The following is a 27,447-nucleotide window of genomic DNA, read 5'->3' on the forward strand; positions in this document are numbered from 1 at the left end:
ACTTCCCAGATTTTTTCTTTTTTGGACCAATGCCAAAATTAAAGAGGTGCGTTGATCTTTGGTCGATATTCTAATTTAATCTCATCGATGTCTACGTGGCACCAGAATCTGCTTACTAAACATAAGGAAAGCGATTTAAAGCTTCTAAAACTTGAGCCAACTTAAAGATAAAAAGGTTGAAAATGTTTAAACCATACGATAAAATAAATAACTTTTGCATAGGTGTTGTTAATGTTTCGGGCTAGGCCATTGCGGGCTTACCACTATTATGGGCCTGTTTGAGACAAGCTTGGATTTTAAGTCTCAGCCCAAACCATACCTATAACTCATTTGAAACAGGCCTAAACTGCGTGTCAACTGGCCCAGACTACAGCCAGGTCGGCCCGCTTTAGCATTGTGCTTGATTCCGTGATAAAATGGTAAAAGAGGCATGTAATTGCGTGCCGAGGGTATAATCAAATCAGTGCCGAAGTCAGAAATTTAAAACGATGAAGTTGAAAAATAGCTTTAAAAATTTGATGATACTTTCAATTATAATTGTCCAAGACATGTTTTTATGTTTTGGAAACGTTGTATCAGAACATCATTATCAATAGAACCAAATACATATTTCTCAATGTCCATGATCAAACTATCATTGAGATATTGGTCACCATCTTATTACGATGTGGATTCTTCATAATTTTCATCACTGGAAAAGCTCTTTCAAGTGAAGCAGTCGTAACAGGTAAAATCAATGTTAATTTCACTAGCAAGTATACCTATGAATACTGTTTATGCCTCTTTGTCTCCACCAACTTTTATGCAAGGCTACTAATTCATTTAAACCTAGAAAATTCAGTATGCAAACGCGCGTCAAAAATATAATTCTTAAGTTCATCTTCAAGAAGTGTGAGCTCCATATTAGAAAAATTTGTTGGATAAAATTGAGCAAGATGAACCATCTTTTGGATATAGCGCCTGTGTTGTGGTGGAGGAGTCATGCGCAGATGAAACCCAAAAGACGTGGTTGTGATGTGGTAGAGAAGCAGCGTGTAAGTTCATGTTTCCTTTTTAAAGTGAAAAAGAAAAACGACATAGTTTGGTTAAATGAAAAAAATATTACTTACAAATCATTTTATTTCTTAAGGATAAGTTTGCCAGGTTATTGGGGATAAAGCTTACAGAACCAGTGTGCGTGCTGCTGTTGCAGTGTTGCAGTGCTGTTATTAGGGACATGTTTACAAGTTGATGCAGTGTTATTGTGCTGCTATAGGGGTCAAAATTTTTGAGGTAAGGATAAGCTTACAAGGTCATTGGGGTCAAGGGATGTCAATGCTCCCGTATTGGCTCCGCCGCTGAATCAAATCATGACAATTGTTTACATTTCTTAATTACAACTAATTATCTTAATAAGCACTAGCATAATGCGTCACACCTCGTGTGTGAATATAATTTTTATTTTAGTTTTAAAATGGAAAGGAGAAAGGGAGTAAAAGAGGAGCGTGAAATTAGATAGAGAAGTTTTCATTTTTTATTTTAAATTGGAGGATGTTAAGATTGTATTTGGATGAGGTTTTCAAAAAAAACTGTAAAATTTTTATTTTGTATGAATTTATTTTATTGTTCCTAGTTTTATTTTGTAGTAAAGGACTAAATTATATTTTCACGTTCTTTTGATTAATGAACAGCATTTTATTAATATATAATTTAAATAATTAAAATATATTAAGTCTGATGTGATACCAACGGCAATGCACTTCTGAACAAGTTGACATGAAATCTTAAGCCCCCTTAGAGTCAACCCTTTCTCTCCCTCCGCACTCTGCTTTTTTATTGGACCAGAAACACGGTAAAACAAATGAGTGGAAACTTAAAAAAAACAAAACAAATTATATTATAACACTTAATATATCAGTCCGTGTAATTGACACGCTAAAAAATTCCTCCCACACCTCCACGTGATGTCCTCCCAAAAGGGGTCCCACTTTACAGTCTAGTTTAATGGTGGAAGCAGAGGCGGTGAGGTGGGGTTGGCTTGTATGGAGAGAGGTTATGGAAGGATTCAGATTGAAATTGACTCGAAGATGCTTGTGGAGATTTTAAATGGCCTTATACTGCCGGAGGCTAGCATTGAAGGAATATTATGGGACATTGAGTCATTGAGTATAGTAAACATCAATTGGGTTACGTGGAATTTCTTTATACTCCTCAGGCCTATAATGAGTCTGTGTATTTGGTGGCGAAGTTTGTCATGCGTATGGGGGGGGTTCTCATTTGTGAGATTGCTTGAAACTGGAGTGGTTATTTAATACTTTGGCTATTGATGTAAACATTTCTATACGTAGACCTGTAAACGGGTCGGGTTTATTGGGTTTGAGTCTGATTCAACCTAACCCGTTAAGTTAATGGGTCATCCGAACCCGACCCGTTAAGTTAATGGGTCACCCGTTTCATATGTTAACTATTATTATTATTATTTTGCATAGAGTTTATTTTTTATTTTTAAGACTTGACTGAAATCACTAAAACATCTTCAACTAATGGGTTGTTAACGGGTTTACCCGTTAGCGACACGATCCGTTAAGCATCCACCCAAATACTAATATTAACGGATCGGGTCGGATCCAAAATGTCAAGTCTATCTATACGTATCTAATAATATTATCCTTTGACAAAAAAAAATATAAAAAGAACATCATTAATCAATCAGCACTAGTTTAATCCAAGATAAAAAAAATTAAAAAAATTCAATCATTACTGCCCAAACGAGGCAGTGTCTGAATTTCAAGACAATCATCATCACCCATTATCTCTCGGTAGAGTCGTTTACACAGAGTAACACCAGGTCGGCTCATCGTCCTCCGCCCTCCATTGATGAAGCCCAACAGAGACGTATCCAAAGACTGAATCTTTTCAATCACGATGGACTCAAAGTTCGTGCGTTTCCTCACCCACCAATCCTTCTTCTCCGCCGTTCGATCCGGCGACCTTGCGGCGGTGACTCAGGTGGTGGAGAAGCTCGCCAAGGACGACCCCTCCTCAAAAGGGTCGCTGGTCTCTGATCTGATGGCGATGCAGAACGACGCCGGCGAGACTGCGCTGTACGTGGCCGCGGACAATAATCTGGAAGAGGTGTTTGGTTACTTGCTACAGTTCTGTGGTGTCGAGGTTGTCAAGATCAGGTCCAAGCATGATATGAACGCCTTTCATGTCGCCGCCAAGCGTGGCCACTTGGGTAAATTGATTTTTAACTCTCACTGTCCGTATAACTTTGTTCTGGGATTGAATGAATTGGTTTCTTGAAATGGGTTTTATTGAGATTATGAGTTTTTTAATTGGGGTTGATCCTTGTATGTGCTGGATGATCATAATAATTACTGATTGTTTGTGTACAAGTTCAGTAATTAGTGATAATTTCCTTCCTAAATTAAATTATTTGATGGATTAATTGGAGTCTCTGTGCTGCAACCTGAATTCTTGCTCTGCGTTATGGCATCAATACTTTCCGGCTTTATGAATGGATTGAGAATTCTTATGTAAGCGAAATTCGTACTTGTTGAACTCTTGTTAGTAAAATGATATAACTGGTGAACTTCATTTGCTAAGCTTGTAAACTCTTTTCTTAATCTGCTTTACATTGGCTGGATATGCAGAGATTTAATATATGAGAAGTTTACGACATTTTGGCCATTTGAGGTCGAGTTTGGTATTTGAAGTTTACGACTATGGCGAAAGGATTTTTATTTTTTGTATTTTACTTCGGTAATATGTTATTGACTGTTATTTTATTCAGGTATTGTGAAGGCACTATTGGGACGTTGGCCGGAGCTTTGTAAGCTGTGCGATTCTTCAAACACTAGCCCTCTTTATTCAGCTGCCGTTCAGGAGCATTTAGATGTAGTCAACGCCATCTTGGATGCCGACATCAGCTCAGTGAGGATAGTAAGGAAAAATGGTAAAACTGCATTACATACAGCTGGAAGGTATGGCTGGCTTCCTATTGCGAAAGCACTTATAGAACGAGATCCGGGAATAGTATGCATAAAGGATAAAAAGGGTCAAACTGCACTCCATATGGCTGTAAAAGGTCAGTGTACTCCAGTTGTAGAGGAGATATTGGACGCTGACAATTCTATACTGAATGAACGTGACAAAAAGGGAAATACAGCTGTGCACATAGCCACAAGGAAATGCCGTCCACAGGTATCTTCATATTGACATTCTATTTATGAAGAATGCATGAACTCATGAAGTCCTAGTCATTATGTTGAAATTGTATGTAGGATGAAAATATATCAGCTCGTAAAATCCTAGTCATTAACTATTTCTTCCTTCCGTTGGATTTATCTATTACTTTGCTTTATTTACCGGGTAACTGTAAGTCTAAATTGGGTTTAGGAGCTAGTTCTTTGTCATGGAGATTCCTCTTTCGGCATCAGGACAGTACAGTACAGCTTGTCAAGGAGTCTGTGCTTGAGTTGTGTGTGCTACAACCAAGACGGATAATATCCATGCCTTTTTGGACGTGTAGGTTAGACCTACATGTGGACTATAGAGAAGATGTGAGATGACATAGAGTTAAGATGGATAATGGGTAATTATGTGAGAATATACCAATTAAAAATAAGATATTGGGATCCTGTTTTGCTTCATTGAAACTTTTGTGATAAGTTTGTGTTTTCTTCTTTGATGAGGAACCGGGAAGCACTTGGTGGAATTTCTAAATATAGTATTACATCCTCAAAAGTGGTGAATCCAATTGCATATGTTTGTCTTTCTATGTGTATTTTCATCTTTTTTTGCTCCTCCTGTGATGATATTTTGTCCTCTTTCTTGCAGATAGTGAACTTTTTGCTGAGCTATACGGCTATTGATGTCAACGTCATTAATAATCATTACGAAACTGCAAGGGATTTGGCCGATAAATTACAGTACGGAGAATCTAAATTAGAAATTACAGAAGCACTGTCGGAAGCTGGTGCCAAGCATGCAAAACATGTCGGCCAAGTGGATGAAGCAATGGAGCTGAAAAGAACTGTGAGCGATATCAAGCATGAGGTGCACTCACAGCTCATACAAAATGAAACAACCCGACGGCGAGTTTCTGGCATCGCCAAAGAACTAAAGAAGCTTCATAGGGAAGCTGTCCAGAACACTACCAATTCTATCACAGTGGTTGCTGTTCTGTTTGCATCAATAGCTTTCTTGGCCATTTTCAACTTCCCCGGCCAATATGTACAGTCTGGACCGGAAGCAGGGAAGGCTAACATAGCCGATGAAGTTGGTTTCAAAGTGTTCTATCTATTGAATGCCACCTCTCTCTTCATCTCACTAGCCGTTGTTGTGGTTCAGATCACCTTGGTGGCCTGGGACACGGGGGCTCAGAAGCAAGTCGTGTCGGTGGTTAACAAACTAATGTGGGCTGCCTGTGCATGCACCTGTGGGGCGTTTCTGTCGATAGCTTTTGTTGTGGTCGGAGAGGAGAGTTCATGGATGGCCATCACCATAACCGTTGTGGGAGTGCCAATTCTTATTGGAACTCTTGCAAGCATGTCCTACTTTGTTTTCCGACAACACTTTGGGGCATTCCGGCGGGACTCTCAGAGACGCATCAAACGGGCCAGTGGAAGCAAGTCCTTCTCGTGGTCCGTCTACTCGGCAAATATCTCAGATCTTGACGATGAATATAACTCCGACCTTGAGAAAATCTACGCTTTGTAAGCACGAATACGCCATATAGGGAGTTGTTTACTTGTTTGTCCGTTGAAGTAACAGTTATTGTTCATATTTGAAGAGGTGCTTCTGTAATCGACATTTGATTGTACGCTATGTATATTGTATGTTGTATTTGTAACTACAGATTCTATAGCCCTTGCGCGAAATATTATCTCAAATACTTAATCATACTTAAACTAATTGTATCGAATTTCTCTAAATTGCCACCATATTATAATCATCCATCTTTTCAAATTTTCGGTGTGCCAGGAATACATTAGTACACTAAGTGTCATAATACAAGTGGTTGGACAAAAAATTTCTGACCACATATATGATGACACTTGATGTACTGCATCTTATTTTTGGCACACCTAAAAATTTCTCCTAATGAATTTGTCCTTAAAAATACATATTTTGAGAAACATTCACACTTTCCCAATTGCTTAACGCAATAAAATATTACCATCTCATATTTTACCTTCAAAACCCTTCTAGTAAGGCAACTGCTGCTCTCTCCACTTTGTGTCTCTTGTTAGAGTATGTTTGTGATTCCTACAGCCTAGTGCCAATCTCTAAGGTCATCTCCAACTGAAAGATGGTCAAGGGGCTCCCTTTAGCCCTATAGTCATGCAAGAAATTATATTATAATGAACAGTGCTAGGTCATATTTAAGAAATTTGAAAAAATAACCAAAATTTAAACACTATAGAATTATAGTTGATATGAAAGTACTAATATACACTTAATGATTAACTTTTTACAAAACAAATTCAAAGCCTCATCTCAACAACCTGACAATTTCAACCCTCTCACAAAACTCAACCCATTTCTGATTATCAACATCAAAAGCTAAATTTCCAACAAATACCTTGGCCTCCTCCTGTGGCTCGACATTCGAATCGTCCTCTCTCTCTCCTCAAAGACCCATTTTCCTCGTTGCCGTAGCTTTGTCAATGGTGAGCATGTTGTCCTCTCCACCCCAATCCAAGGTCTGGGCTACGAAGGCTACAGAGGAGAAAAGGGTTTTGCTCTAGAGGGACAGCTCCTTTGTTTTCCACACTCTAAAGTTCACTCCATTTTCTTCTGGAGAGATTATATTCACACAACCCAAATTACTTGCTCCATATTCTTTTATTTTTTAATATTTTTTTAGATATTTTACACACCACTAACACTTGATAAAAAAATATTAAAAAATTAAAGTGGTGTGAGGGAAGTAATTTAGAATGTGTGAATATAATATCTATTCTTCTTTCCCTTCTGTAGACCAGAAAATCACTCAAATCCCATGCTTCTTCCTAACTTAGCAACCAAGATTCTAATACGCATAAGGAATTTCAGTCAACTGAGGAAACCTTCAATCAATTGAACCACATTCGCTTCACCCAAGAACCCACATTTATCCAACTATTTCCTTCTATTTTTTGGGCTAAATTTTGTGCTGAAAAACAAGAACAATCAAGTGTGAAGGAAAACATTGAAGATCGGGAAGCGTAAAGCAACAAAATCATTTGGGTTTTGAGAGTCTTTGGATTTGTTTTGTTAAATGTTATAGTCATTAAGGGTATATTAGTACTTTTATATCAACTTTTGGTTATAATTATCATAAATTTTAAAAGTTGGCTATGATTCTATATGGAGTTCAAATTTTGGTTATTTTTCCAAATTTTCCTATCATATTTTATACCATCTCCAACCGATAGGGCTAAAGGGACATAAGCCAAACATAACCCTTTGACAAAAAACCATCTCCAACCGAAGGGACCAAATGGCAATATACCAAACATAATTTATTATTTTAATTAAATTAAACTACTATATTAAAATAAGGTTTTCGAACATATTTTGAGTGTCACTTGTTGCCAAATGAATAAGCCTCCGGATTTCTTATATAATCTCAATAATTTTTTGGATAGGATTTCGAGTGACATGTGTCACTAACGTGAGTAACTCTCCAGATTTCTTATTTTTACGTAATCTCTATAATTTTCGGATAAGATTTTGAGTGACACGTGTCGCTAAAGGGAGTAACTCTTTAGATTTCTTATCTTTATGTTATCTTAATAATTTTTCGGATAGGATTTTGGGTGCCACATGTCAAGATGTAATTGGTTATGCAAATTTTAGATATGATTCTTATCTATGTGGCACTTCTTATCTTCAGCTTTCAATGTTGTAGGTATTTATAGGGAAAAAAATTAGATTTTTTTATTTTATTTATTTTTTTTGTAAATTCGTCCATAAAAAAATAAAATAAAATCAAATTCCAACGGTAACCTGATGGCAGCATGACGTTAGCTAGCCGTTGCTAACTGGTGTCATGCTGACGCCAAGTAGCTGTTAGCATTCAAATGGGCCGAGCAGGAGGGCTGGCAAAATGTTAAGCTTGACATTTTGGCGCTGAAGTGCTGGGTTGGAGCTAGCTGGAAATGGTCAGCCCGCTAGCCTGATTTGGGGGATTGGGCATGGTGGGGCCCATAAGCCCTTTGGCCTAGCCTTGGTTGGAGACGGTTTTCATGTCATTCTTAGCTATTTTTAGTCATATGGACCTTTGGTCGGGTCGGATGGAGATGGCCTAAGTGTTTCAAATTGGTATGAAGTCCAAATACAATTGTTGGAGTTCCAATTATTTTGGGACTGAAATTCTGTGGTTTGCTTAGTTTGAAACTCGAGAGTTGTACAAGGATTATGGTTTTTCTTTGGCCACTACTCCCACAGAATACACACTCACTACCGTACCAATACCTATTGCTTGGCTGAGTACTGAGATTTTGCAAGAGAGTAGAAGGTTTGTGTTTCGAGGTTGTCATGCAAGTAGTTGAAGTTGAAGGTAATGGTCGCTTTCGATCAAGACTTCCGCAGCTCCCTAACGAAATCATGTGGTTTCAAATACACCGGCCAAGTCTCTGACGCGCTAGCTTCAAGTGCGTCTACAAGTCCTCTTCCTAAAAGTACGTCTGATGCGCTTCATGTGCAGTGAAAGTGTGTTCCTCCATGGGGAGGTGGATTGTTTGCCCTCCAATTTTCATACTCTTTCCATACCCTCCTGTGATGTGTGGTCACGGTTAAGCCATTTAGTGTGGTATATGCTCATCACCATTTTTATCACCTTTAGATGAATTTAAATTTCGAGATTCGTGTAGTAGATAAGCACAAATCTCAAAATTCAAACTCATCTAATGGTGATAAATAGGATGGTGAGCATACACCACATAAATGGTGATAAACAAAAATGCACTCTAGAAATAATAAAACAAAAAGTAATAGGAATATAAAATGTTGACATGGTTTAACCGTGACCATACAAACAGATGGGCATGAGGAGAGTATGAAAATGGAAGGACAGACAATCCACCTCCCCTTCATGGAGCCTCCACAGGGTATGTCATGATAAAATACTGGTATTCGATCTTGGAGTGGAGAGATTCAGAGCCATTCCTCTTCCTAAAGACGATGCTAGCGACGGATACGTATGTAATCCCGGGACAATTGTGGACATTGGTGGATGTCTTGCTCTAAGAAGCCTTGGAACTCAAGAAAATTGAGGACGACGTTGAATCCTTTGTATATGATCCACAAATGTGAGCTCTTGATTCAATTTTTTCCGCGGATTCACTTTTATGATATGAAAATCCAATGGTTACAAAAGTTATAATAATTGTAGTTGTTGGATCAAAATTCAACGGTCTATGTTATCCGGTTAGTAGGATCACGAGGCATTGCTCCAATTCCATTAATTAGAATATTGGTTGAATAAAAAATAATTTATTTTCAAAGTTTTAATCATAAAAAATAAAACGGGCCGATGACTCATGCTGAAAAATCTCTCTCGTATACGTGTCCATGAAGAAAAAAAATATATATATCGCCATTTTCGTTGTACAGAAAAAGCTCCTGGGATTGTTGTTAGCGCAGACACGCTTATCGCTGCGGCAGACGGCGATCCTCACGGTGGCCATAAAACCGAAGAGAAGAAGGGATCTGGTAAAACTTCCTCTACTAATTGGTCGCTTTGATATCTCCGTTTCTCTGTTTTGATCTTTTTCGTTGATATGTTCACACGCTGAATTCGATCTCATTGAAAACTCCATATTTCATAAGATCTGTTTGATAACCATTTCGTTTACATTTCGCGTTTTTATTTTTTTTAAATTGAAAACTGGAAACGCGTTTGGTATTCTGAGAGTCAGAAATTTGGTCGGGATTCGGAATCCCCAGCCGAAAAATCACCATGGAAGTAGCTGAAGCCAAAGGCGATGAAGTTCCGAAATTTCAATCACTAGCTGCAGAGCTCCCAAGTGAAATCATATGGTTTCGAATACTCCCAAAGCTACCAGCCAAGTCTCTGATGCGGTTCAAATGTGTTTGCAAGGCGTGGCTTGCTCTCATCACCCGAAACCCTTCCTTTCTCATTGCCTACCGGAACTTGCATTCCAATCGAAACACCAGTCTCCTCCTCCTCGATCTCAGGCACATAGACACGAAGCAGCAACACATTATGTCCCTCCAAATCAACAAAGATGGCAGCCCCTCACCCGCCGGCGCCACCCACCTTCTAACACTAGAGCCCCAAGAATACAGTCTCCCCATTATACTGTGTACCAACGGCTTGGCTTGTTTTATCTTCATTCGTGAGCACCGCATTCGTGTATTTAACCCCTGCACCCGAGAGTCTATGACCCTTCCCTCCATTTCCAATTCACCCACCAGCTACCAGTCTACTTCACCGGACATCAAACCCTGCGGAGTCGAGGTTGGATATGGCTTTGGATTCAGTCCTGTTAGAAACGAGTACAAGGTTGTCCAAGTCAAGCTATGCAGGTTTTTACACCAAGAGCCTGCGAATTTTTATAGGGCGGTTGCAGTTATTAGCATCCAAGTTTTCACACTGGGTAGTGCAGAGTCGTGGAGGTGCGTAGAGGTAGAGCACGATGATCTGCCATTTGATCATACTTTTTGGCACATTGACATGAGAAGTGTGTGCCTTCATGGAGCCATACATTGGATACACCACGATGAGAAATGTGTAGTGGTATTTGACCTAGAGGAGCAAAGATTCAGAGTCATCCCATTCCCTCGAGAAGTCGGTAGTATCCGCCACCATTTTTGGGCAGTTGTTGATGTGGGTGGATGTTTAGCTCTCACATATGACATGAGGAGAAGTTCGACTTCATATAGTGCAGCGTCAGAGTTGTGGATTTTGAAGGACTACCAAAATCAAGTATGGGTTAAGGAGGTTTTCGACGTTGCATACCCTTACAGTTGTTTACGCGCAATCCACACCGGTGAGGTCTTGATCAAATCCGGAGAGCTATCTCAAGCATTTCTTCATTTTTACGATATGAAGGATCAAAACTTCCGGTGCAGTTCAATTGTTGTGCCTGAATGGATGTGTAAGAAGGATGCTTGTATTAGATGGAACGTTCTTTCTTGTTATGATGAAACAATTGCCCCCGTGAAATGAGAACTCGAAAACCTAGCGGATCGATCGAGGACTTGATTCGATTCGAAGCGCATCGCTTCTGGTTCACGGTGCGCTACAAAAGGCTCTGATTTCTGGACGTTCCTCCCTTTCCCTTGTATTGTATGGGTGGATTAGTCCTTGTCTTGAAATTTCGAAGTTGTAATGCAGCATGTGTGTTGCTATATTACTTATGTTGTTATCTTAATTGGATTTGATTTTTGAAACCATCGGTGTTTAAGATCTCTTGTGGGAGAAAATTCCATGCTAAAACATATTTTAGAAAGAGGTATTTATCTATTTGTCCACTGAATTTGTATAGAGCTATCAATTTTTTTCTTACACTTTAATTTTAAGGAAAACTAATGAAAATAGCTTGAAAACTTTGAGTTTTAACGATAATGACAAAATAAAGGGTAAAGTGAATAGTACCAATATTGACTTTTTAGTGTAAAAATGTGATTTTTTGTTAAAGTAAACAAACCGGGAGCTTTTCGTTAAAGTTTTCTTAATTTTAACCAATTATTCCTTAAACTTTTATTCTAGTCAATTTCCCAACCAAACTTTAATTTTAACTAATTACACACCTAAAAAACTTTAGATAATCAATTTCCCCCTTTGCGTTAGATTTAAAACATTAAAATAAAATTCATTCATCTAATTTTTCCTTTTTTGCCTTCATATAGTTATGTTTTGTCCACTTGATCAAGATGGTTAGAAAGTTAGAATAGTGAATATTTATAAAAATTCGAGAGTAATTGGCTAAACTAAAATTCACGGGGAAAAATAGCAAAGTATAAATGTTCATGGGCATTGGCTAAACTTAACGTTCAGGCTTCGTACAAATGTTGGGAAAAATTGACTTATATGCCTTTTAGAAAATCTACTAAAACCATCATTTTGAATTCGTGAAGGTCATTTTTTAGATATTTTGGCCGACGAAATGAAAGAATTCAAGAACTACAGTTTGGTGAAAACAATAGTGGATCGATCGATTAAACATAAATAATAGACATTAAACTTTTTTTTTTTTTTTGAAATTTTCAGGATTAGATCAGAGGTGTACAAGAAGAAGTAGCTCTCGACATTTATAAGATTGCTGTAACAGGTGGGTATTAAGAAAACAAACTGCATCTTCTAAAAGAAATACCTCCCTCCTTTCTTACCCCCATGTGGTTTTCGATAAAAAAATAACACAACCACGTAGGGGCGCATCCCCGCTCGCTTACACAAGTCCGAAAGAATAGCTCGAGTTTACATCTGAGCTCAACTCAATTCAAAACCCAATTTTTACCATCCCAACCTCCATGAGTTTTAACAACAAACTACTACGATATACAATTTTACAAACTATACCAGATCCCGCCGTCCACGGCTCCTATGCTTCCTCCTTTCTGAGATGAGTACATATTAGCCTCGGCCAGTGTCTAGGTGCAGCAACGTTATAATTGTAACTGCCCTGGGGCCCTCCGAGATCTGGAAGGAAGCCTATTCACATCTGATGAAGGCGATCGGATATGGTTTTGTTCTTCAGATCTTTGCACATCCTGCATGTACAACAAGGCAGCAATGTAATTCCAACTAAACCCTATTACCTATATAACGATAACGAATCTTGCCTACCAATACGGCCCTAAATTTAACATATGCCAAACACACTCATCGAAATACTATTTGTCTCAACAGCAATGTTCCCCAAATGGAAGAAATTCAACAAACCTTTGGTGCTGAAGAAACTGTGGAAGTTCTGTGTTGTGCCTGAACTTTTGCATGCTGACGATGTTGCTGCTGCATTTGCTCAAACTGCCGTAGTCTTAAAGCAAAGTTTATTCCATTATGAGAACTCTTACTGTCCTGGTTTATGTCCCCATCTTCAAGGATCTGCGAACCACTTGGCATGTGGTGTAGAATCTGATGGGGATTCCCTGAAGAAGTTCGTCTGAGTTGCTCACCAGGTGAATGCGTATGAAGGGACAGTTTTTAAACGCGTCCGTAGAATTTTGAAGGCGGCACTTTGCTGCAATGAAGCATCAAATGAAACTTAAACACGTAACAAATATCAATCACAAAAACACAAATTATCGCAGTGCACAGATTGAAAGAGTTTCAAAATACTAGGCTTTGATCTCAATTGTGTATGCTTAATGATAGTTTAATTACTGAATACCACCAGAAAACAATTTGGCACACAATCAAAATTATCCTTAAACAGCATTAAAAAGAACGTTTAGTTTATACCTGAGGAAGCAACATCAGAAGACCATACAAGGTTTTTAACAACCACACATGTCTTCCAGGTTCAAGAAGCTGTAAGAATCAAAATACGAGCTCAGGCACTCAAACTCGTATGCCAGTTTGAGAAAGCAAACACAAAATGACAAGGGTAAACATGACGGATGCCACAGGACGACTCCAATGCTAAGAAAAAGAGAAGCATTCAATACTGCACCTGTAATCTAAGATACGCGAAGATTGGAGTTTCTAGTAACCGAATCAATTTATCCAGCTGGACCAAAAACTTGACATTAATATCTTCCTCCACCAGAGACTGAATCACAGTACTCGCATGCTGATATGTCTGTCATGAAAAGGACAACACGACATGTTCAAGAAAAGAAATCCAATGCTCACACACAAACACAGATTTTTAAATGAAGGGGGTTACCATAGGTGACAAAGCTCTAGAGCCTCACCTGAGCTAATAAGCAGAGGCTTATAATTGCCATGGGTGAGTGGCACCATGAAGCATATAAGGAAACAAATAAGTCCTTCCCAGAAGGATTCACAAGTGATCTTTTCAAAAGATCTCGAAGCTCAGCCAACTCGGATGATGTAAGTAAAATCAAGTTCAAAGCCTGAACAAGGAAAAGGAACACAGGGATAAAAAAAAGATTAGGCTAGACAGAACACAGAAGAAAGAACTCTTGAATAAAGAACACAAGTATACAATAAAATAGGTCTTTTTAAATGCCTCAGTCAGGAGAAAAACATTAATTCTGGGCAATACAATGTACGAGCTCATTTATCATGTCCCATGAGATTGTTGCTTCATTTGGGTCACTCATGCACACGTTTCTCTAAGTAGTGTGATAAATAACAACCTGAACCATAACAGATGCAAAATCCAGGTCTGACTCTGCTTCTAGTATAGTAGACAGTTCTCGGTAGACCCTTTCAGCATCTAAAAGCACACAAAGTCGGCGAATAATCAACGCACCACGTCTTGGGGAAAGGAAAACAAAAGAAAGACAGGAGTTAAAACAAGAAACATATTATCACAGATTTAAAATTAGCTAAAGCACATGGAGGGAGGAGAGAGGGAGAGGGAGGGGGAGAGACTCACTTTTCTAGAAGAGAGTTATCCACACGAAAATTATGCACAAGGAACACAACAAGCTGGTGGAAGTGTTGTGGATCTTTTGCTATGCATGCATGAACTTCTAGGACCAAGAGAACCACCTGGACATAATCCAGACTTGCAACATTAGATACACACGTGGAATCAGTTAGCTTTTCATGCATGTTTCTGGACACCATAAAGCAATAAATAACCTACATTCTGGCATACTAGGAGACAGCTAAAGCCCATAATGGGAAATGAAATATTACACGATAACTGAATAACTTTATTTTTACAAAGTTCAAAATGCCTCTGGACAAGTAAGTAACTAAGAAAGAAAAGTATAATATACATAAGTCAGCAGATGATAATCGCAAAGCACAGAGAGAGAATGAACGATAGTAACAACACTATTATTTGGTGCATGACATCGTAGCCCATTAACAAAACAACTGATAATAATCATAACTTCAAGGGTTCAACCAAACAGAACAAATGTTTACGACTTCAAACACATTATGGCCAATATCAATAATTGATACCAAAACAAATATAAAAAATTGAAAGGATATTAGATTTCCTTTTAATTTCGTGAGGGGGACTACAACCTTTATGACTTCAAACACGGAGGAACTTTCTTACAATAATCACTTAAAATTCTCTTACCATATTTTAAAAAGCCAATTTTCAAACACAATACACCAAGTCCATTTCATTGTAACCATCACTATTGGAAATATAATTTTAGAATAGCTTTCGCTTAGCAGTATTGTTTTTCAATCATCTTTTTTCCTTTGACAACCTTAAGTAACAGTCAATCAACAGATCGAAAGATCCATATGAATTATATGTAGAAGATAACAAGTGCCAAAATACAGAAACAGTGGGAGTTGACAATAACACCTAAAATGAAAATGACAACCAAAGAAAGAATAGAAAATATAATTTGGAACCATAAGAGAAAAATATCCATCAGAATAAAAGGATTACCTGATCAGAAGCATCTGAGAGTGCTTCCAAAAGGGTGTCAAATATGTCGTTCAGAAAAGTTAGAACCTGTTTCAAGTAAATTTTAAAATCATATATTTCTAACAAAAAAATACAGGCCCTGATAACAGTAACCTATGATATGACAAAGAAACATTGCCCACACTAACTAAAAATCAGAATTTAGAGAAATTTCCTAACAACTATTAACCCAGTTGTGGTACCTCCTCCCTTGATTAAACATTATGGGAAGACAGGTAGGAAACAATCAAGCAACTGGAAGTACAAACAACTCAAGAAGTGCTAAATTACCTCAGCGCGATGTCTGTTTAAAAGGTTTGAAATCCAGTGCAGTGCTTCGATTCTAGTAGCCTCCCATTCACTAGATAATTGCCTGATCAGAAAATATTCTCAAATCAATACAAATAATAAATGTTTTATCATAAAAATATAAAACCCAACTTCAGAATGGACAGCAGCTGCACAGCAAACTGAAGCCCTAATTATACCCATAAAAAAAAAAAAAAAGGTAAATTCTAAAAACATATAACCCTAGCTTGTTTTGGTTAGAAAAATTACACCTCCTTGCAATGGAGAGGATTGCTCCAACGTCAAATCCTTCAGCTGGATCAGCCTTAATGGCACGAATCTCCTCATTGGTTTCACGAGCAACCTTTAGTTGAGAGAGGCAAAAGGAGTTCAGTGGAGGAAACCTATTGAGGCAGTGAAACCAGACATATAGGAAGAGGAGAATAAACCTACCACTCTAATTTTCTCTTCTTTATCAGATATGCAGGGTAAAATCGCTCCCAGAATATCAGCATAATAGGGAACAAGCTGGTCCCCACCAAGTTTTACAAACTCATTTATCTGCACAGCAGAAATAACAAGTGTAAGGCTTTCAATATAATACAGGTCAAACAGACCTCTGAATATCGAGAAAAGCCTTTTTTATTTTTATTTATAAGAATACCAGAGGACAATGATACTAATGAGTAAGTACTTCCCTAGTTTACTCATACTTACCCATGTGATAGCTGTTAACCGAGTAAATTCATCCGGTGAAGCAGCCCTCTGTACCAGTATTTCAGCCATGCGGCCATAATCTACAGACTTCAAGAGTAGCACTGCTTGAGTCAGAAAATTACAAATGAACAAGATATATACTTTTATCAATTCAGTAAAGGGGAGAAAACCGATCATATGGAAAAGACTGGCAAAGGTTCTAAAAAAAAGTAACTAGTGAAACACATACTACAAACATCATTGCAGGATTGGTTCCTCAACAGTTAGAAGTCTTACTGGGGAGTTCTTGATCTCTTGGAGAAACTCTGAAAGTGCTGAATCAGCTTGTTGTCTAATCTCATGGCTTGAATCACTTAACATATTGAACAGGCCTGAGATTTATTAGCAAACTGTGAGTTCATATGCAATTATCGGAAAAGATGAGAAGTGAGAGAAGCACATCAATCTTTCACAGTATAAGCAATTACCATCAAGAAAATCAGGAAGAAATCCCAGCATGTCAATATCTGGAACACTGTCTAAGACAGTGATCCATCCAACCAAAAACTGACGAACATAGGGATTCAGGACATTCATACGCTCCCTCAACAGTGGAATAAATTCTTCAATGCTGTGAAAGGGAAAGAACATTCAAACAAAGGTACATTGTCAGTGTTGTAAGAATGTTTTGAGAGACAAATCCAGATCAAGAATATTACCTGAATTGATCACTTTCAGTAACAATATCCTGCTTCCAAATAAAAAGTTGAAGTTAATATAACAGAAATAAAGGCCTATTTTGAAGACAAACAATTGAGAAAATCTGATGTTTTAGGGGTAGACAAAAGCCTATATTTTGAAGTTTATGTACCTTTACAAGCCGATCTAAAAGATGAGCAGCACTTTGTACATTAGCATCCGAGTCTGCTGAAAGCTTACACAAGGCATCAAATATCTGATTAAAGAATATGATAAAATCTCCCCTTACAACCTGCGAGCCAGTAAAAATCAAATTAAATTAAATCAAGGCCAGTTGAGAAAAACAGAATAATAAGTTAAAGATTCAGCCACCTTTGCAATGTTATATAGCGCTTCACAAGCATAATAACGAACTCTGCTATCTTGGTCCGAAAAGGAATTAAGCACAGGTGGCACAATTTGCTGGCAGGGTGAATCAGAAGCAGAAGAAATATTCAACACCAAGAAGAATTTGTAATTTAAATCAAGTCAGAAATACATATTATACCAATGAAACTCATACTTTTCAGAAAGAGAAAATCCAAAATTTGGCATCATGCTTCCCCCAACAAATCACTACTCGTTTCAGGCTTATATGTAAATCCTCTATATTCAGCAGGCATTCAATTCAATTAAGATAACTTTTGACATACTTACAAGTTTACAAGTTACAAATATTTCTACATGAATCTTTGATAATTCACTTAGGTTCATCAAGCTTAGTTATCCTCATCTTAGTTTGATTGCATCTTCCACACAACAACATTATGGTGGGTTAACGATCAGTGATTTAGTCATCTAGAGTGAAAGATTAGCACACTGTGCCCATGTTAATTGCTAATTTTAATTAGCAAAACTAAGTATCCTATCTCTAACCCTTGCTATAACTAACTTGGGAAACTTAATTACACATATATCAAGGATCCATGCCCTTTTTTTGTAAATTAAAAATCGATCAATGTGTACCCAAACCCTTACCTCAAGATGCTGAGCCGCTTCACTGGTCAACCCAACAGTTGCAGCAGCTAATCCTATCAATCCTCCCTACACAAAATTCAGCAAATATATTCAAAATCCGTGCATTTGAAACTTTAACATGGAAAAGTATAAGCACACAAATTGAACTTCAAATTAGTCTATAAAACAACCAACTGGCAAATTGACATTGACACCAACACCAATACCTTCCGGTGATTCGCTTGCGGCGAGTAAGTGAATTCCGTAGTGAGCAAATTGATCACAGCCGTAATCTTATCGTGATCCCCAGCCGTCGTGAGCTGTTTCACTATTCCCTCAACCTGCACACGAAACAAATTAAAATACAATTTCAAGATCTAATTGCAACAACTCGAAACCCTAGCAACATAACGAATCGATGCAAGAGGGAGACCTCAAGTGCGGCATTCTTGCGCTTCTCGTAGAGCTTGTCCGCGAGGTTGCGGAGCACCCCCGCGGGAATCACCGAGAGAGCGTCGGCCATGTCAAACCCTAGGAATTACAATTTTTTCAAAGAAATGAATTCACCGATCGAACAACACAGAATTCGGGAGTCAAATTCTTCCGGATCTTCTCCTGTTCCAATCGGAACATTTCTCTAGGGTTTTCGCCGGAATCGAAGACTTCAGGAATCCGATAACTCCGGTGGATAATCAGATCTGCAGAAATTTGGAACGAATCGGAAATTGAAGAAAACAGCTACGCAAAATTTCTACGGAAGCTTTTGCTTTCCTTTTCGTATTCCCTTTTCGCTTATAATTTCTAATATTTTGTTTTCTTTAATTTTTTTTCTTTATTTGGTTTTTGGGCTGTTTGTCTGTGCCTTCTAGTCTCAGTCGTGGCAGTCCTCTCTTTCTCTCTCTGTATTGACTATTGGGGGTGGGGGCGATCTCGGAAGGTGCTGCTAACGGAGGTTGGAAATCTAGTTGTTGGTCGAAAAGACGGATGTACCCTCGTTTTTAATGATGATGGATAATCGGCTGAAAATGTCTGCATTTGGCTTCTCGACTGGTTCATCAAGTATTTATTCCAAATCTGCCTAATCACGACTTAATCTAACAATTTAATTCTTTTAACTTGTTGATTATGACTTGTAATTTTTAACTTCATATGTCACATCAGATGGTACATTACCGTAATACAAAGAAAAATAACAAATTTAGTCATAAAATTTAACACTCATTGGTGTTTCATAAGTAAACTATTTTCAGTGTATTTATTAAAATATTATCTTCAGATTAGTTTTTTAATCATTAAGATAAGTTGATCCACAAATCTAAAGTTCTAAATAATATTTTATTCTGTCAAAATCTTTAAAATAAAATTATAATAATTATATGATCTTTCGAAATACTTTATATTACAAATTTTTAACCACTTTAAATTTTAATTATTGTTCCTCCAATTAATCTCCTGAATTGAATAACAAAATCCAAATCCAATATTGTATCACGAGGTCCAAGATCTAAAACTGCAACATGAACACGGAAAAGTGTTTACTTTTTAAGTACTTTTTGAGAACACTAGGTAATTTGAGTTTATTTTCTTTAAAAAGAAAAAAGAAAATTGTTCCAAAAAAAATAAAAAATAAAAAAAAAGAAACTAAAGTGTCATTCCTTGTTCATCGCTACAGTCGCTTTTGCAGAAAATTACAACATAATTTAAAAGAAAAAATGTTGTAAGTAAAAAGAAAATTTTCGTACACTGCATATGGTACAATGAACAATCAAAACCGATCAAAAGAAAAGGGACTTATCAGCGATTCTTCGAGTTCTCGAAAGCCATGGTAAACAGCTTCAGTCTGGCTTTGTGGAAGGGCCAACCTTCGTACCTCCGTCATGTACCTGAAATTTCACGTACAGCAGGAACAAAAGAACTTAACCTCGGAACATAATCATAGATTGAAACTCTTAACGATGTTTAGCAAAGAAAATGCTCACCTGTTTGCCGCACTTGAGATTTTATCTCGAACCCCTTGGTTGAGGACTGCTGTTTGCTCCATCGAGAAAGTTCCACCTAAAATTAACGAAGCTCCAGTAGCACTAGTACCCATTCTCTGTGCAAACACAGACATTGCCCACTCTCGCAGTACTACTAGCACTGATCGGAGAAGGCGTACCCTAAGGTTTGGTGAAGGCAAAATAGCACCACTCGTCAACAGTTGGTCATAAGTGTTCAATACAGGCTCAGTTGCACCCTTGCATGCAGCAAGAAGAGCCCTTGCCACATCTTCATCCCCAACTGATTCAACCCCTAATTCCAGTCGATCCTACAAAGACATGAAACAAAATAAAATGAAAAATCATGTAACTCTTAAATTTTTTAAAGTAATCAAACTTCTATAGCTACTTGTGTGCGCGCGCATATATAAGTTAGAGTTTGGGCGTGTGAGTTTCTCCAATATACCATTGCAGCTTTCTCGAGGTGCAGACACAATGTGTCTAAGGGTAAACCAGCTCCATCTCCAGGATAAATGTGAGAACCAACTCTCTTCAAAACTGCACAAGGCTTCAGCAATGCCACCCCTTGAAAGAGCTTGATCAATCAATCTAGCCCAAGTCTCCCGTACGATGCTACTATCAGCATCACCAGAATAGTATGCAAGTATAGCATTTCTAGACACATCTGTGTGCAGCAGAGGAAAAGCAAAAATTCAGTTATAAATGAAAACAAGATTTCCCCAACCCATTAAGCAGAAAGGTGCAATTTGAAATAACAGAGTGATTGACAAGCAGAAGAAACCAAGTACCTCCCAAGTAATGGAAGAGCGTATTCATTGTAGAGCTGAGCTATATTCTTTAAATCTAATGATAGCTCCTTGGCCTTTTCTCGCGCAATAATTGCAAGATTGGCATCACCAGAAGTTCCACTTTGGACAGGCTCTGATGCATCAGGCAAAGCTTCTATCCTGGAAGCAAAAGCCTCAAGTTCCTCCTTGATCTTCATCTGAAAACGAAGGACAGAAAGCTTTCCTTCCAACAAATCTAACAACCCATCATCATAAGCACTTCGAGCAGAACCTACCATGCCATCATTGTTACTTCAATTTTTTGCCTGTAGAACTGCATTACTTAGGTAATGATACCTGGAATTGACAAAAACCATTACTTAGGACGACGGCTTGCACTAAAAACTCCCAACACAAACACAAAGAGACGCAAAGAAAAACCTCACAAACTATTTAGCTATATTTTCTGGTAAATATAAAACCCTGGGACAGAGTTTGGAAAAGGCACCACAACAACTCGGGTCTCCAGAGGAACTAAAGAGAACAACTATGGTAACCTTTGATCTAGAGTTGGAACATCCACCGTGTCATTTGAGCGCCTCTCTGCCAGTCTTAGTAATACACAAGCTGCAAGCAGATGCTGCCTCTTCAAAACATAATACCGTGCCAACAGTTCAGAATATTTGGCTTGATGGGATGGGATGCTTGTTCCTGAGTGACCAATTGGAGAACAGGCCGATGTTACCCCAGAAATAGCACTTTCTAGAAACTGGCACCAAATCAGGACCTCCATACTCCAACAATGCATTTTCAAGGCCCAAATCAATCATACCACGATATAAATACTCGTGAAATAATCTGTCAGGGGACTGAATGCCCAGCTGAACAATCTGGGAAATATATTTGTTCGGAGAGACCTGATTAAGGACAGATCGTGCAGCAGGCCTCAAAGGAGAACAAAACTCCCTCTGAGAAGGCTCGCCTTTCAGAGAATGCAACGCACTGATGACAATCTCATAACACTGTTCACGTTGAGCAAGTGCATGCTCTCTAACTGCTGCATCAATTTGGTCATTAAAAGCATCACCAGCTGGGTCAAGAGCCTGTGCCTTTTGTAAAGGCAAGCAAACCACTGCTTCATAAAACCTGCAACATAATCAATTTTAGGTCTAAGACATAATGACCTAAGTATAGACAACCAAACAAAACAGCACTGGGCAGCACTGGGTTTAGTCCCAAGAAATTGACCTCAAATCCTCAAACCGTTGCAAACAGTTCGCAAATCAGCAGATTCTGGAACTTTACTTAAGAAATTGAAGGCTTCTCTAACAAGACTCTCCTTCTCAGGATCTGGAGTTACAGCAGCTCTCTCAAGACACTCCACAGCTAGAAAAAACTTGTAATCAGACTCCTTATAATAGCTTGGACAGCCTTCCCGTAATCTCCCACTAATATCATCTACTGCCCCCTGCCATCGGGACCAGTATAATACTGGAGCAATGAATGAGAAGAAAATATCAGAATGAAGAGTTTGCAATAAATAAATAAATAAATTAACCTGATAGACAAGCGAGGGAAAGAAAAGGAAATTTTGCCAAAGTGAGATTCCTCAATGTTAAAAGTAAAATTGCATACTTCCACAAGAGCAGATATTAGCCTTGTCGCAAGGTGGTCACCTTCCTCTGAACAAACTAACTGATGAAATGTCCATTCCAATTAATTTCTGTCTTGTGTTAGCATCAAGCCCCTGAACCACGCATGTGACATGGTGCTGTGAAAGAAGCTGGAGCAGAAACAGGGCTTCACTGGATCTAAGAAGTAACTGCCTGATGCATTCCATTGCCCTCACCTGTAGGATAAAAGATAAATAAAAATTAGGAAAAGGAAAGAAAAAATACTGTATAAACAAACACCTTGGTACATTAAATATATAAGAAAACTACCTCCATTGCTGCTAGTTCAGCAGGACCATACCACCATCACTAGGCTCGGTGTTCCTTGAGTAAGCACCGAATAAGTTCCTCACCATACCACGGTCACCACCACCTAATTCTAAACCAGCTCCATAAAGAATAGAACCAATTAGATCTCCTAAACCAGCAACACAACCATAAAGTCCCCTCCTTTGGCTCTTTCTGGACCTCAAAAAATTCACTAGCGAACGAATTTGTTTTCAAGGACTTGCAATGCCTCAAGAGAGTCTGCATACGACTAACCCATCTTCTGACATAGTATCTGCAGAACCTAAACCACCCTTTATAACCATGACAGGAAGTTCCCACAGAGGAAATAGTAACCTTGCAGCACACAAACAGAGCCCTTCATGTGCACCTGAAAACACAGGCTCAGCCTCCTGAACAACTTGCCCCATGCTGAATCCCCCAGCAGTTGTTCTAGTACTAGATAATGCACTGATACCCCCAAGTTGTGGCATCCCAACTAATCTTGGGTCTTCAAAAGCTTCAGCCACCTTCTGTGCAACAACATTGCTTACAAGAGTTTCTGAATGTACTATCCTAGCTGCAAGCATTAGACACATTAGCAGCAGCCTCACTAGCTCCAAAACGATTGAAGAATTCTTCTAAAATTGACCTGGGGGTGTTGGCCTCAAACAACCTCCTCAGAATGTCCACAGGTCTATTGAAAACTATTTCCGTCATTCCCATAGTACTGAAAACAACAACGCACCTCCTTGGCAATATATGTTGGATTGAAAGGTCTCCTCTGGCCCAAAGCTTTCCAGATACCTTTTCACAGGACTCATCCAAGCCTTCATGTCCACTGTATTCGATTTCTGAATATAGGGACAGTACGGTTGTTGCAGTATCAGGCAAGGGGAAAACATCTGCTACAGAAAGCATTCGTCCTTCAACTGGTAAAGAAGATATGGATTCCTGCAATGCCCAAGAACTCCTTGAACTTATCCCTGAAGTACTTAACCCAGTTGATTGTGTAGTTGAATCGCGGCTCACAATGAGAAGAGAAGATGGGGTTGCTGGAGATGAATCAGAAAGGACAAGAGTACCAGCAGAATAATGTCCTGCCTACATCATTTAGGGAGAGATCATCGTTCTGAGATTTACCCGCAAGAGACATGCTTCCAAAGGCAAGTCCACCACTGACCCCTAGCTGGAGGAGAAGGCCTTGTCGTCACAACTTTTAGACAGGTAGGTTTATAATGGTTTGTATTGAACCCACCTAGAGTACCACTAGATGGAGAAGTGGTAAGATACATCCTTCTGCCATCTGACAAAACAGCAACAAGGTGTAGAGACTTGGATTCCAGCTGTAGACAATGGTGATATGCAGACTATTGATGACTTTGTCAATCGATTTGAACTTCTAGGTCCAGTTGACTGTCTACCCCCATATTGATCCCTCTGATTTATCAGATTCCTTTCTTCTGCCACTTTCTTCAATGGCCCATCAGCATTTTGCCCCACAATATACACCTGAAGTTTCATTTCTTCAGTTCATGCATACAGGATGTGTCTTTCATTATCAAAAACCATTTCAACAATGGGGTCAACAGCTCCAAACTTAAAAACATTGGGTAATACCCATCTGAAAACCAAAAAAAAAAAAAAAAAAAAAAAAATGTCATGTTAATATGTTATCTTTGAAAAGAATATCCAACTTCAAACTTTTAGGTGAAAATTGGAAAAACCACCAGCATAATTATAACTTTGAAGAGTGCAAAGAAAGGAAAAAAATAAGATAGTCCAACCAACCTTGAAATAACACTTCCTATACCAGCAGTCAGACAAACTTTCCGACAACGCTTTTGCCAGCCTGATCCAGTCGTATAATGTAGCTCATAAATGTGACCATCATGCCCAGCAAGGAAAATACAACCCTTGTCAGTACATGTGATACATGTCATTGTGATTCCGTCAGATGGTACTGTATACTCTGGCAATGGCTGTAGTGAGACCTCTGCATATGGATCTGTGCCATCAGCCCCTCCAGAGCAACATACTCCTACAAGATTGAACTGATAAAAGGCAGAGACCATTAAGGAAAACTAACTTCAACCTAGAAATTGTTAAAAGCTCTATGCTGCAAACAAATTAAAGAAACCCTTGATGGCAGGCATCAAAAAGAAGATACAGCTTAAACAAAAGTCAAGGAAGTCAAACAGAAAAATAAAAATTTGTACCTAATTATTACTGAATATTCAATTCTCAAGTTAAATATCTTCTAAAGAGAAAGGCAGACCAATACTGGAGGCTTCTGCCAAGCCATACCCGTGTCTCCAGATTGTTTTTTCCAGGGCTCGAACTGCGACCACCAACTTGCTTAGGGAAAACTCTATCCTAGTTTAGATAAACAAGTATGTCTTAGTAATCCAACTTATAAAAATATCTAAGTATAATTAAAAGCAATGTATACCCCCACTAGTTAATAATTTTAAGCAGTCATCACTAACTTCACAGGAAAAAAGTAAGAAATGAAATTCTAAAGCAGCAATTAATCTTAACACCACAATCTATGTGGGATCCACTGGGCAATGCCTGGAATTCAGTTTTCAGTTGTAGGACTTGTACCTATGGGAATATAGACATAAAATAAATCAGATAATAACCAACATACCTCAACAGGGGTTGCTAAAATCAAAAGATACTGAATAGCTTCAATGAAAACACCAGGTTTAGATTTAGCAAGGCCAACAGCACAAATAGCTTGATCCTCCCCACTATATTCCGGACATTGTCCATCCCTGATAAATAGAGAATGTCAGAGGGATTTAATCGAAAGTGTGGAGATGAAAACCATGGACCAGTGGTCAAAAAGCTACAAGTACGATGCTAGTTATGTTATCGACACCTTGAAATTCTTTACTTTCATAGTTTTTCTATTAGTAGTATTATCATTTGACTATACACTTACCACTTGTTGATACGCCAGAGAAACAAGGAGCTATCTATTGATGCCCATGCCCTATGAATCTCGGGAAAAATCCCACATAATCAATTTCCTTCCCCACCATGCTGCATTGTATCTTTCAATAAGTACCAGAGGCAACTCGCAATTATCCACCACCTCAACCAAAGGTGGCCACTGCAATGGAGGTAAACATCATTGTAAAGCTTTGGAGAATAGAACTGAATTCGAGTCATACAATCTAAACAAAAATATGATACCACCATAAGTACCAGGTTGTCAAACACTAACATGAAAAAAGGCACTACTTACGAACAGAAAACAAGTTTGAATAACACATCAAAAATGACTTTTATCATAATTATTTATTAAAAATAATGTAAAACATTATTAATGTTATGATCAAGCAACTTAGAAAGAAAGATATCCGTTCACTGTCAGAAGATTGCAATTAAAATGGCACACATGACAAATACCATCCATGCTACACAACTCTCACACACATTGCCTAAATAATACACTTAGTGATCCACCAGTGCGGTAGCGCTGAATAACAAAAAAAAATACAATAAATTCAAGAAGTACCTATCATTACCAAGTACAAAATTAATGCCGATGCTTCAGTTCAAGAACAATGATCCAGTTCAAGGTTATACTAACAATAATTGGTATGCAACTATACTTGGGAATATATACTTCACAAAGAACAAACGCAGCCATACGAATAACAAAGCCGAAAATCTTACAAGAGAAACAATCAGCCTAAAACCAACACGTTGCAATCTGAGCCATAAATATAAAACTTCTACCACAAAAATCGAAGCTTTTAATTCGCATAAATTACCGAAATTACCTCTCTGGGATGAGTAGAATAGGGGTGACTGGCGTATCGGGAAGCTTCTAGGGCTACTTCAAGATCGAGCTGCGACGCGACTTCACGGCCAATGCGGTCGCCGACGACGAGGCCTGCATGGGTGACATCACGCATAACGATTTCATCCTCCCAGGACATGGCGTCCGAAACCCTAGCACTTCGAACGGGCAAATTTGAGAGATTGAAACTCTTCCAGGGTGGTAAAACTGAAATGTTGAGCCGGTTTTCCCTCCCTTTCTCGGGAAACAAACAGGGGAAGTCCTGAAATCGGGAGCAAAATTTTCACACGGCTACGACTGACATTAATTGCAGCGCGGGGCGGAAGATTTGTAAAACAGGGTTTTGGGGAGGCTTTCTTTGTGGCGGGCAATTTAAAAGCTGCTTTGGACTAAACCGGAGGATCCGGTTCAGCCTGATTTTCATGGGTCTCGCAGTTATGGTAAGGAAGATTATTATTACATAATTAAACATAGATTTGGATTATCATTAAAGGCGAATTTAAACCGTACTATTATTAGCTCACTCATTCATTCTCTCAATGCAAATAATATCGTTTGTTTAAAAACAAAATAAAAACACATAAGACTTCTATTATTAGAACGGACTATGAATATATGTATCTGGTATAATCATCAAGTGATTATATTAAATACATGTAAGAATTGTATTCAAACAAGAATTTTAGTTGCTTGTTTATTTTTAATTGGGTGCCTATTATGTTTTTCTATTAGAAA

General features: G+C 38.3%; 4 protein-coding genes across 4 annotated transcripts; 2 read left to right on the top strand and 2 right to left on the bottom strand.

Annotated features, from left to right (window-relative positions):
* Window positions 1-2,688: 2,688 nt before the first annotated feature.
* LOC103943072 (ankyrin repeat-containing protein At2g01680) lies at window positions 2,689-5,898 on the top strand. The gene is made up of 3 exons (XM_009353269.3): window positions 2,689-3,217; window positions 3,776-4,185; window positions 4,822-5,898. Exons 1-3 carry the CDS (start codon window positions 2,905-2,907, stop codon window positions 5,701-5,703), a joined length of 1,605 nt encoding a protein of 534 aa, XP_009351544.2. The 5' UTR covers window positions 2,689-2,904; the 3' UTR covers window positions 5,704-5,898.
* A 3,659-nt stretch (window positions 5,899-9,557) lies between these two features.
* LOC103943071 (putative F-box protein At1g47790) lies at window positions 9,558-11,469 on the top strand. The gene has a single exon (XM_048585315.1). The coding sequence runs from the start codon at window positions 9,932-9,934 to the stop codon at window positions 11,162-11,164; it is 1,233 nt and encodes a 410-aa protein (XP_048441272.1). The 5' UTR covers window positions 9,558-9,931; the 3' UTR covers window positions 11,165-11,469.
* A 755-nt stretch (window positions 11,470-12,224) lies between these two features.
* Window positions 12,225-19,289, bottom strand: LOC103943077 (protein VAC14 homolog). Its single transcript, XM_009353273.3, is given in 21 exon segments — window positions 12,225-12,708; window positions 12,881-13,114; window positions 13,116-13,178; window positions 13,400-13,468; window positions 13,611-13,739; window positions 13,855-14,016; window positions 14,263-14,383; window positions 14,505-14,620; window positions 15,492-15,557; window positions 15,801-15,882; window positions 16,070-16,161; window positions 16,251-16,358; window positions 16,515-16,601; window positions 16,791-16,885; window positions 16,982-17,124; window positions 17,213-17,241; window positions 17,365-17,484; window positions 17,565-17,654; window positions 18,210-18,275; window positions 18,416-18,529; window positions 18,622-19,289. Coding segments are annotated over 21 exon segments (2,181 nt in total). The 5' UTR covers window positions 18,712-19,289; the 3' UTR covers window positions 12,225-12,603.
* Window positions 19,290-19,821: 532 nt separating this feature from the next.
* Window positions 19,822-27,062, bottom strand: LOC103943081 (nuclear pore complex protein NUP155). The gene is given in 25 exon segments (XM_048584865.1): window positions 19,822-20,071; window positions 20,168-20,496; window positions 20,634-20,732; window positions 20,734-20,831; window positions 20,834-20,852; window positions 20,977-20,984; window positions 20,987-21,312; window positions 21,513-21,724; window positions 21,726-22,101; window positions 22,204-22,222; window positions 22,225-22,419; window positions 22,422-22,446; window positions 22,591-22,662; window positions 22,664-22,804; window positions 22,899-22,930; window positions 22,933-23,494; window positions 23,496-24,005; window positions 24,007-24,084; window positions 24,086-24,241; window positions 24,243-24,519; window positions 24,687-24,949; window positions 25,549-25,675; window positions 25,846-25,943; window positions 25,945-26,016; window positions 26,693-27,062. Coding segments are annotated over 25 exon segments (4,371 nt in total). The 5' UTR covers window positions 26,852-27,062; the 3' UTR covers window positions 19,822-19,953.
* Window positions 27,063-27,447: the final 385 nt, after the last annotated feature.

This window comes from the organism of the source record quoted next, unplaced genomic scaffold, assembly GCF_019419815.1.
Source record: "Pyrus x bretschneideri cultivar Hongxiangsu unplaced genomic scaffold, Pyrus_bretschneideri_v1 Contig22, whole genome shotgun sequence".
Taxonomy (NCBI): Eukaryota; Viridiplantae; Streptophyta; class Magnoliopsida; order Rosales; family Rosaceae; genus Pyrus; species Pyrus x bretschneideri.